The sequence below is a fragment of the Pteropus alecto genome, unplaced genomic scaffold, assembly GCF_000325575.1.
Source record: "Pteropus alecto unplaced genomic scaffold, ASM32557v1 scaffold79, whole genome shotgun sequence".
Classification (NCBI taxonomy): Eukaryota; Metazoa; Chordata; class Mammalia; order Chiroptera; family Pteropodidae; genus Pteropus; species Pteropus alecto.
In genome coordinates, this window is record NW_006494612.1 from 1,980,928 (window position 1) to 1,993,429 (window position 12,502).

At 38.6% G+C, this 12,502-nt stretch overlaps 1 protein-coding gene across 1 annotated transcript in view; it reads right to left on the reverse strand.

The window, feature by feature from the left end:
- Positions 1–11,352: 11,352 nt before the first annotated feature.
- BVES (blood vessel epicardial substance) overlaps positions 11,353–12,502 on the reverse strand; it is a 30,299-nt gene continuing 29,149 nt past the window's right edge. Inside the window, exon 9 of the mRNA XM_006926038.3 lies at positions 11,353–11,948. Within this exon, the coding sequence (XP_006926100.1) occupies positions 11,824–11,948 (125 nt within the window). The 3' untranslated portion in view covers positions 11,353–11,823. The remainder of the gene's footprint in view (positions 11,949–12,502) is intronic.

Below are 12,502 nucleotides of genomic sequence, written 5' to 3' on the forward strand. Positions count from 1 at the left end.
TCCAAAACAATCTCCAATCCCACCACAAAATAAAACAAAACAAATTAGCAATAAAAGAAAAAACAAAACAAAACAAAACAAAAAACTGTGGGCCAAAGTCAGATTACTTAAGAGACACAAAGACACAGAGTTAATATGGAAACAATTGGAATTGAAGAGAAAGCTTTCACTGTTACTTAAACATAATGTGTTATCCTCGGTTTAAAAGCACCCTTAGTGCTTTTTTTTTTTTTTTTTAATTAAAATTTCTTAATGGAATACTGTCCCAACTAAAATTTTTTTTAGGTCTCCCATCAAATCTAACCTAAATAATATAACACAATATAAATAGCACTTCCTAATTTAGTACATTGTACAATAGGCCTTTGGAAGTGTAGAAATTCCTTATGGTTGAGATGAAAGTCTGATTTTTAAGAAACTGTAGAAGTGTGATTTAATGATTCTGTGATTAAAGACTATGTATAATGCATTTCAGTTGCTGCATGATATCACCAGAGGGCACTCTTCACTCGCTCTCTGAAACAATTTTACATCACCTCATAGCTGCTATTTGAATTTCTGTATATTTCATATGTTTGATGAACTTAGCCAAGGAGAATTTCTGCTTGGAAAAATATGTAATTATAAGAAATGACTTTATGGGATCTTATGCAGAAGACAGGCTGTCAATGTGGAGTCCGTGGGTATCAAAGGGATATTGATATCGATAACGTCTAGGACAAAAATTTTTATCTCAGTATTTTTAGATCTTCTCGTAATAAGAAACTTCAAAACTGTGAACACCTATATTGCATTGCTACTCATACTTGCATTACTGTCCCATAAATTTCTTATCCCTGTTTCAAGATATAAGAAATATAAGACTTTTAAAAAAATGTTTAGGGTTTTTTTCACTTAAAACTTTGACGTTCTTCTCACTTAGACATTTTAATAGGTCTATCCATGCTCCCATTATCTGAGAAAAAAACTATATCTTGTCGAAATGCTCATACTATCACACACACCCAGGTGTTCTGGGTTTGGGATTTGAAAGTGTGTACCTAGAAATAAGGACAAATTAAATAAATGTTACAAGCGAATTTCCAAATGTAATTTAGTGAAGAGGAATTGCTTTCATTTTAAGCTTCCATTTATGTGTTAATATAATAATAGCTTTCAATTTCATAGTGCTTTATAGTTTACATAGGCTTTGAAAATGGGTTCTCACAAAACCCTTTTAAAGATGTCTGATATTAATATTCCTATATTACAAAAGAATATACAATTGGGCTCAAGGAGGTGACATTAACTGCTCAGGTCACATAACTAGTCTTGGAGCTCGAAGATACATCTCAGAATTCTGATTGTAATTATTCTTTTCCCCCAAATACCAGAACCAGGCTGTAAGCTTGTTTCTGACTCTGTTATATAAGAAGCTACAGAAAGCCAAAGAACATGACTGAGGGAGCTGAACAGATCAAAATCATTCACCAACAGTGGTCAAAAGGTACAAACTTCCATTAATAAAATAAGTGAGTCCTGGAGATCTAATGTACTGCTTGCTGTGTACTGCTATAGTTAATAATACTGTACTGCACATTTGAAAGTTGCTGAGAGAGTAGATCTTAAAAGTTCTCATCACAAGAAATTTGTAACCATGTGTGGTGATGGTTGTTTACTAGACTTGTGGTGATTATTTCTCACTATATATGTATAAAAAAATCATTATGTTGTACACTTGAAAGTAATATGTTATTATTTGTCAATTATATCTCAATTGAAAAGTTTCAAAACCAAATATTGATATACACAGGAAAAAAAATCACGCCAACAAGACTATTGACACTTGCTTTAATCTGCATGTTTCCTTCTATGCCACCTGCTATTCACTCTTCAAACCCCACACTGACACTGCTGCTGCTTTATGTTTCCTAAAGCAGGAAGCAAAACTAGAAAAGTATTTGCCTGCAAAGTCTGCACCAGCTCACAGCTATACCCACATCACCTGGGATGCCTGTACAAGGGAAGGTTTCTGACCTTTTTCCAGACCACAGCATCTCAAACTTAACACAGTTGAATCATCCTGGGGCCTTTTAAGAATCTTGATGCCCAGATAAATTACACTGGAATCTCTGGCTCCAGTGTGCAACCAGGGTTATGAATCACTGCTACAGGTGTATTGTGTTCCTGGATCCACATTTTAACTGGTTCCCTAAGTGACTCTTTTATTAAAAGTTTGAAAACTACTGGCCTAGTTTATATATATATATAAAGTTGAAAGCCATTGGACTGTGAATGAGATTACCTGGGTAATAATTTTTCTTGAGTTCAATTTTCCCAGCCATAGTCTCCTCGTAGGTTAATAAGAGCACTGGACTAATAATTAAAGGGACTTCAAAGTGTGGTCTCCTTAATGGTAGTGTCAACATATCTGGGAACTTAGAAACCCAGAGTTAGGGCTCTACCCCAGAGGTACTGAATCAAACTCTGGGGGTGGGGCCCAGCAAGCTCTGTTTTGAGGAGGCTCAGGTGATTCTTCTGATGCCCACTCAAGTTTGAGAATATCTGAACTAGTTGAAATACAGATTCTGTCTGCTCTGAAGTTCTATGTCCCTCCAAAATCTCAGTGAACACCATTTTGAAAGGGCTAGAAGGGGTTTTCCAGCAAGCTAACTGCTTTGAGGAGTACTTTTGAGAAACCCTTTAAATGGTATAAAAGAAAACATTGGATACTTGGTGATAAAAGGACCTGAAATATAGTTCTGGTATTGAGAATAAAGGTAACATGACTTCAAACCAACAGAGCATTTGTGAAGGACAGGGCAAAGATGGGACTGCCCCAGATAGGAAAGATAGCCAGAGGTGGGGCAGCTGGTGAGACTTTACGTAACACTCCAAACCATCTTCGACCAAAAAAAAAAAAAAGTCCCGGAGCAAGGAGACACCATGTCAGACCTTAAAAAGTATGCAACTTAGAGTTATGGACATCGGAATTAGAAGAGTCCTCACCTGCTCTCACCTCATTTTACAGATGAAACCGAGGTCCAAACAGGTGATATCAACTGCCCAATGTCTCAGCATTCTTTTTCTTCTAGACATTGCTATTTATTAACGCAAGACAAAGGAAACACATGCAATGAGTTAATAGAACACTGTTCAGCCAGATTTTAAGTTTATAAATGTATATCTAGTCTAATTTCAAATACATAAAAAAATTTATGTATAATTACACAGTATTATAGTTTGAATTTGACACTGGTAAATATCTAGACAGAAAATAAACAAAACAGCATTTAGGACTAAAAAATTATTCTCGTATCTTTACACTCTCTTCCTCTGGACAAATAACATGGCCCATCTATATATAGCTTAACCAGAAATGTATGAATGATGAAGAAAAGGCCTTTTGTGTATTTGGAGTACTGCAGCTTCTTGCTCCAAATATTCTTGCTTTTACATCAAAGCAAACAAAAAAATTCAAACACTTAGACATAGATCATGTTGGAGTTTGAGGATGAGGTATTAACTCCTCATTGCTTTAGTCTAAAAGATTATGTCCAGCATTCTTTAGCACTCAAACCATGTCAGGAATACAAGTCTTACGGTCCCCTAAGTTTTTTAGAACTTCTCCCTTTCTCACACTTTCTGGGGTCTAGATGAATTTCTCTCCATCCTTCCTATTGTCGAAACTCACCCATTGAACGTTCCACGCATCTCCATCCCACCTGCTCACAGCTCTCATCTGGCCACCATGGGGAGATAAGAAGAGTATTAGGTCAAAATAAGTGTTAAAAGTTGACTGCAGCTTAACATGTTCTTCTTTCTCATCACCTCATGGAGATCATCCTTTATCCTAATGCCAATGTTTCCCACTCACTAGCCACCTTAGAGTGGTGCCTACAGCCTCCTTTCCCAGCCGAGTGCTTTCTGGGACCACTTATTGAAGTCAGAATTGGCTTCTCTCTCTGCCCCAGGCCAACATATCCAGAGAGACCACAGCCTGTGAGCGCTGGGCTCCTGTGCCTTCGACTATGTATGCTGTAAACAGAAAGGGCCTTGGTAACAGTTCTCTGCCCTGCCTGTCCCTCGGGTCCTGGCACTGACCCTCTGGCTCTTTACAAGGACCAGGGTTGCCAAGATGCCAGAACCTTAAGGATTTGACTTGGCAGCTGAAGGAAAAAGGGAAAAAGGATGAGAACTAACATTTACTGAGTGCCAACTATGTGTTGGGAAAAGTTTTAGTTTCCACATGGGGATACTGTGGCTTTAAAAGTTTTAACAACTTGCCAAAGATCACGTGCATCTGTCTGACCTCAAGCCACGTCCAAGGAGAAAGACTCCGCTTCCTTTTTCAGGTTAGTACTTTAGAGTTGCTTTGAGTCGAGAGGGAGGCCGAGGTAGATAACATAGATAAGAAATCTGTTTGGGGCAGCATGTAACTTGGCCCCTGCATTTTCACATGAACTGATAAATTATTTTAAAGGGGAACATCAGATTTTAATTTTTCTTTTTTCTAAAAAAACGCCCACCTCTCTATGTAAATACATGTACAAAAAATATAAAGTATTATATTGTTATTCTTACTCATAATACATATCAATACTAATAAGAAGAGTAAACAGATGAGAACAACAAAAATAATGGGAAACACCTTGAAAAAGTTTGGCTATGTCTCCAAGATAGCAGAAGCTTTTTTAAGAGAAACGAATTCAGAGTGGATGAATCTCTGTAGTTCTGTTTTATGTGCAGTGTAGCCAGTGCACTGGAGGACTGATCCTGAGATTCATCCCTGTCTGAGCTCCTTGAAAGGGACATGTGTTTCATCTCAGTCAGTCTCTGCATAAATGGCATAATTATATGTAACCACTAACAGACGTGAGCAGCTCTGTGTTTTTATCACATGCAGAAAAATATCAAGAAGTAAATGGCTATAATCATTTCTCACTCAAGGCTCCTTTCCTGTAAGAGCCATTTTATAGTTGTGAGACTTCCTTTACTCAGGTGTCAGGTAGTTTAGCTTAGTTTAAACCATATTTAGTTCTATTGGCCTGTCATGCAAGGAGTCAGAGAGGAAAACCCCAAGTCACGGTGCTTCCTTCTCCGGGGAGCAAGTCCAGTGATGCTAAGTAACCACAGTGTGACAAGCAGCTCTGACAAGCAAATAGGAGTAGAAAAACAGAAAGGCTTAGCTGGAAACTGGAGAGAGGTGAATTCTTTCATGACAGAATGAAGAAGGAGCCTGGGTGCTTTCTGGGACCACTTATTGAAGTCAGAATTGGCTTCTCAAAGGTCAATGTGGGATATCTTTGACTCTAGTAAATAGCAAGGAAATATTAATGTATTCTCTAACATACAGGATCCAGGAGTGTAGCAATCCAGAGGAATCTGGTATGACAATGTTGAAACTATGCAAATGGCCCTAAAGTGGAATGAGAAAAAGGCCTAAGAGTAGAATAAGAGCATGGTTGGAAAGAAATAGGTTTCTCAGAGTTGTAAGGTATAGCTAGGAAAGTGCCCAGGCCAACCATGCATTTGAGTCCTGGTTGCTCACTTGCTGGCCATGTGACCTTGAACCAGTCACTCATCCTCTCTGCACTTCCCTCCCATCTAAAACGGGGATGCTAATACCTGTCCTGCCACCTTCACAGCACTGCAGGGGGTTCAGCTACTGCGTGGGTAAGGATAAGGGCTTTGTCAAATTCATCAGGGGACTTTGAGAACCTGAACGAATCTCTCTGCCATGGCTGTGGCACAGCATACTTACTACCTACCAGAAACGCTGTGGTTGTAAACCCAAGGCAGCAGAGGGGGAGGAATGAGGAAGAACTGACTTCAAAGAGGGTGCGACACTTTAACTGGGAGGTGTAGGAGTTTATCCTGGGGCACTGCTGGAGGGGGAGGCACTGGCATTTCAGGCAGATGGGCTAGGTGATGAGCTCAGAGAATGGCAAATGGTCACCACCACGGCTGGGTGCAGGGGGAGGGGCGACTGGACATGGATAGCCTGGTAGCCCTGCTAAAAATGTGGGCTTTTCTCTGCAGGTAAGATGTCTTCTCAGAAGGTTTTCATCTCTGCAAATTTTCAGATTAATAGTAGCACAAAGGTTGACTGGAAAAGCCAAGGCTAGAGGTAGAGAAACAAGTTGGGTTCTGTTGCAGAAACCAATCACAGAGTGAATCACAGAGATCAGAAGTGGAGGCACACAGAGAATGATGATATTTATTATTTTCTTTTAAAATAATAAAAAATCTTATTACATGTTACTGTAAAGGACATTATTTTTTAAATAGCTATTTTACCAAACTAAAAAATTATAGGATGAAGAATAGCATTGTTTTATACTTTTTACAAATCTTTTAAAAGTTTGGCTTAATAGAAAACAGAGCTGGATTCTTACATCTGCTTCTGCATTGTTTTGGCTAAAGTTTAGGAGGGAAATCTGACCTCACACAGATATGTAGTCGAAAAAAAAAAAAAGACGTATTCTAGTAGCCTTTAGAGATAATTGTGGATATTCCTGATACTACAACAAAACTCAACAAGTGATAGTTTCTTCATGGTTAGTTAGTTGCAATACAGAATCTGAAAACATACCAATGACTCTTTTCTGCTGTTACAGTGGTCTAGCTTGCACTAGACCATACGGTTTTGCAACTTTGTGCATTGGTTATTTAGAAAATACTGGCAGTGAGTTATACAGCTATCCAAATGTTAATACATTTCAAAATAAAAGAAAATAAAGTCACATTCATTCATTACATACACATACGCAAAAACACCCCTTATCGGAAAAATCTTTATGTATTGGGAAGCTATCAAGTTCACAGTGTCATCTTCAACTTAGAAATCTATATCTTCAGCCTAGACTCCCTTCGCTGAGTTCCAGAGTTATTTATCTGACTGCCTACTTGACATCTCTCCACTATCCCAAAGGCTCCTCGAACTCAGCATGGAGAAGGTATACTCAGTCTTTCCACTCAAACCTGCTCCTCTGCCATGTTCCTAGCTAGGGACTGACCAGTAGTAACTGGGGACAGAGATCTTTGACATGCCCCTCACCTTCAACACCACATCGCTCCCACAAATCCGTATAGCCAAGTACTGTCAATTTTACCATTTGGCGGACTATAAACGCATCTGTCCATAGAAAACCCCCAAGTGGACATAGGTGAAAACTCTTAGGCCTCACGGCACAGGCTTAGGTAAGAAGAAGCTGCCCCAAAGCTGGCTCAGCAAGAAGTTCAAGGCTCAGAACTTGGACTTCAGACTTAGGTGACATGGTTTATTGAGCGACAGAATTCCTTTCGTGGTAGTATAAGATGCTCCTTCCATTTGGGTCTAGCCTTGGGGCTGATTGGAGTAAGTTTATGTGGTGCCAAGGACCTGCTACTAAGAGTTAAGGGATGGGCTCTCAATTTCCCATTTCAAGGCCCAGGATAGATGAAGGAAGAAATGTGGGTTTTTCCAAGAATAGAAAGATCGGTCCCTCATGCCTACCACAGAATAGACCCAGGGGAGACTTTTGGCCTCTTTCATGTGACTCCGTGTGTTGTTGAACCTTATGAAACTAGAAAGGAATGTTAAAATAAGGTGGACTACAAAGTTAAAATCTATATCCCCACAGCGAAACTCTGAAGGCTTCTCAATCGCTGCTTCCAGTCAACATTGTGTACACTGCTTTGTAGCTTTCCCTCTTCATGGCCAAAGGAAGCCAAGATGGCAGACCTTTGGAAATAAGTGGAGCTGACCCAAGAGCACCCCTTCTGCAGGTCTGCTCAGACTACCTAAACCAGAGCAATTCTCATAACCTCTGAAGTTAATTGAACCAATCCTAGCCTTTAGGCACGGAGTTAGAGCAAACAACTACAGCAGGTCCTCAAATAACATCGCCTTGTTATAACGTTGATCAGATGTGTAGGAATTTAACTCTCGTTTCTATCAATCAGACTTCGGTAAAATTGGTTTCATCATGCCACTTCTCAAAGTCACAGAATGTACTGACAACGTTAAGTGAAGATGCACTGTATATGTAAGAGGAATGAAATAAAAAATACACATATTTTCTAAGTAAGAAATTTATTATTTGATTAAATGGCAATATATGAAGATATTTTAAACTATAAGGCTCTATTCAGGCAAAATGTAAATATATCAAAAAGTAAATTTTATCAATGTAGATGGTACCTAAAAACAGAAAGAACGAGTTTCCTATAAATAATATGCCTGTATAAAGCATTCATAAAACCCTTATGTACTTTAAAATTAGGTTGCAGCTATAACATAAAAAATGTAAATAGTACTTAAAGGCTATAACATAAAAAAATGTAAATAGTACTTAAAGGCAGGTTTCTTAAATGGCACTTACAATATGTCATTCTACACAAGGTATTTTCAGGTTCTGTGACAATCAAAGCATGGCTACCCTGTGAGAAAATGTGTCGCCTGAACAGAACCGAAGCCATACTGATGCCCCAAACTCAAGCTCCCTACACTGTATCTTATCCTTTCAAGTCCTCAGGAATTTAGATTGAGTAGGTGAGAATTTCTAGTCGCTTTAGTTGGGGATGATTAGAAAAAGATTGGGAAACCAGGGATGGAAACAGGGAAGGAAGGGCAAACTGAGTCATGGTAAGATTAGAGGTTTCTGTAGAGCAGCTTTAGAAAGAACCGAGGAAATGAAAATAGATGAAAAAAAATTTCAGTGACTGCTTGGAGCCGTGCCCGACGGTCTGCAAGGAGGAGAGCACCGGGCCCCAAAGGTTGGGACTGACCTGCACACCCCAGTGCTCAGCCAGGTGCCACCATACACTAGCATGAAAATCTTCAATGGAGGGTGGAGTCATTACCTAGGGGCACCAGGGACAAGGCAGTGTGTAGGTTACCTCAATTTTCCCCAAAGGTTTTTCCAGAATCCAAGTGACTCTGTTTTGAAGCCATGATAAGGCCTCAAAGGCAGGAATCAGCAGCTTCAAGATGCAAAATTGGAAACGCTTCAAACGTGTGGAAGGAGAAGCAGACAGGAAGAAGGTGATGTCTCCCAGTGCTCACCATGGCAGCAAAGCACAAAGGTGTCCAGTGATTAAAGTGATTGAACCATAGGGAGATACAGAAAAGATCCCAGAAAGCAAAGGATGATAACTATAAAATAATTATATAGCACCCATTATTACCAATTTAAGATATATATATAAACATCATTGAGGATCTATCTAGTGTCTGTGCTATTATTCTATAAATATAAATATTTATGAGGGCTTTCAAAATATTTCAAATGATACATACATTGGTATAAATGTTCCACTCCAGATTCATACCATAGACTTGATGTGACATTTAAACATAGATTTTGGGTTATTTATAGAATAATTTTTGCAGACCATTTTCTGAACCTTGGTCACATAGTTAAGTGAATGCCAAAAAACATTTAATTGGTGACTTTGGCAGCAAACATGTTTTTTGTCTATGTATTTATGCCTTATACAAAGATATGCTTGTTCAGTTGTATAAATGAATTTAAAATCATCCAGGGGAGATTCTACACTTAAAACTCTTGTTTTCTTACGTGCTTCTTTCCTATCAAGTCTATGTGGGAGGGCTACTAAAAGGCTTGTGGCTCTTTTTCTCTGAGTCTCATTGTCTTCTTTAGAGGTCTTATTTAAAAATAGTTTCATGTTTCCCATTCAAGCTAAGTGACTCTTTTAAGAATCCTAATCTTGAGATTATAATCTTCTTATCAATGACACTGACGTATGTGCATGCACACACATACTCATGTATTTTAATAAAAGCAGTAATGACTTTGTATCATTAATTTTAGTAGTGTGCTTTTTAAAGTGGTTATTCCCAGCACTACAGAAAATAACCTTCAAACACATCCGGGTTGATCATTAGAGATGACCTTCTCCACTGTCTGAAGTCGACAAAGTGAGACAAACCTGAAGATGGGTCAGAGTAAGGAAATCCCAAGGTTCTGTGTACCCACAGAACATTAAAAATGTGGCCTCAGCAGAATCTGAAATTACTTTCTGCTTAGGGAAGGATGTAATATCTAATTACTCTACACAGTGATTTTGTAAATTATTCTTATGCATATGTAAACTAAATGGGCTACGTGACCTTCCAATAGCTAAAGAAAAGCAGTATTAACACCATTGCCTTATAGTTCTACATGGGCTCTCAGGCACAGAAAGAGATAGTTAAACCTACTACATCTTTACAATCTTAAAGCCAAGGCTAAGTCATTCAACTTTGCATCATTTCCCAAAAATAAATTTCTAATGCAGCATACTGAAGAGACCACTACAGCAGCAAAATGAAATCAGCCTCTCTACTGTAATGTTAATAAGCCAACATACGATAAAGATGTTAGAAGCTGGATTCCCAGTTTGTGGAAATTTTCTCAGTGAGTTATCTAGCATGTAAACTTAACACAAGTGAAATTACTAAAATAATTAGCTTTAAAAAAGATTTAGTAAATTGAGGTGGCCCTAGAGTAGCTTATTTACCTTCCCTAACAGATATCACCAGAGATGCTGCTTTTGGCTCAGCACACCTGAAAATATTTTCATTTGGAACTTTTCTTAGCTATTTAATGTAACAGGGGACGTACTCAAAGTTGGTTCCAGTGGATGAAACAAAATAAACATCAGTGGGTATGATGTAGCACAGCTGATCAACAGGCTTCACCTAACTCAGTGCCACAGCCACACTGACTGACCGATGATTTAAGCAAATGTCTCATTTCCCATCAGTTGACTACCACTGTTTCCTAAAACATGACTCTAGTACAAAGGAGAGATCTGGAATCAAGGCTCTCACAGCAATCTGGGTTGGGTGTCCATGGATGGCCTGTGGAACTGTCTACTCTCCACAGCTGTGTTCACATTCACAGCTCTGACACTGATCTTAAAGGGACATCTATGGCTCTGGAGGAACAATCTGAACCTTAAGAATACTGACAAAAGTATGAAGCTGCCCTGTCAGTCACCGCATTCTGTGACACTTGCTTGGCCACTTGACCCTGCTATCTTCCTTACCGCAAGTAAAGTATTTCCCACACCAGAATGTGTGGGACAAGATGGCTCCAAACTACAGGTAAGTGAATTCAGCTGAAGGCTGACACGGAGCTCAGAACTGCTTCCATCTGTTATCGTTCCAGCTTTAGGTTTCAGACCAGTTTATAAATAGCATAATATAAGGGCAATATGAGAAAAGTCTGATGAGTTTTTTTCATTATCAAGCTATTTATACCATGTCTAAATAAGTAAGGCGATCAAGTAGAGTAATGTGTCTGGCCTGGGAGAGAAACAAACACCAGTTGAATCACGTCTTCCTTTAAAATTTTCCATCCAAGAACTCGATTGAACAAAGCCTGAGATTCCCTGCTTTTTAATGTTACTTCAACTTCAAATTCAAACTTAATGTTATCTGTTAAAACTATCAAATGGACAGCGCCATTACCATTTAGAGAAAAAACTGTCTGTAAGGAAGATGAACTACAACTTGGAAAAATAAGTAAAAAGGCATTTGCATTGACACAACGCTAAGACTTCTTAAAGTTAAAATGATAGTGTATCTAGATAATACTGTGAAAATAAATATCTCAAAATAGAACTAGGTTTAGTCAGAAGGCTCAGGAAAACAACTACTTAAAAAGCTGGCTAATAAGAAGGAAAGCTAAAATAACCTTCCTATTTTTTAATCTTCCTCACTTTCTGGTCCTCAGACTGTACCAGTCTGGATGTTCTAAAGCAGACTAATCTAAAAGCAGTGAAAAAGTGCTGGTATTTTTCAGGATCTCTTCAAGACAATTTTCATCTTGGGAACTGGACTCTTCTCTGTGATCAAGGCAACTGATGGACTTTAAATGTTTTTGAAGACATGGGTTCAAAGACCTCATCATCATCTTCCACCCCTTCTTCTATTGGTTTCATCTTGGCAGAGGCTCGCTGGTGTGGGGATGACACATCTGTCAAAGACACGGAAAGGAAAACCACTTAAGATACATCCTGTCCTGATGCTGGCATGATGTAACAATTATAAACTCCAACTGGAAAATAAAACTTCCTGGGAGCTATAGTATTTCTGGGGAAATGCCACTACCGACAGCCACACCATCCAACATAAAAAGATCCTAATTATGGACTCTGGTATAGCTTACGCGTTTGTTGAACATACATAGAAATTGTCCACTTTCAAACATTTAGAGTTAATTAAAATACTGAGTTCCTTGAAAGACAACTACTAACATATACTGTAGAAAATAAACCTGTATTAAAATGGTTCAAGAACATAATTCTGTCACAGAGCACAGCAAGGTAGAATCCTCCTAGGCAAGTTCTTTTTATCCTTTTTCACTCAAGTGACATCGAACATACCAAACACGACCTCTAATTTGCGTGTCTACTCAAATGGCAGTGAACACTATCTTTGTGACGTTGGGCAAGTTACTTCACTTCTCTGTGCCTTGATTTCCCTTTCTGTAAGACAGGAATAATAATAATAATAATAATAATAATAATA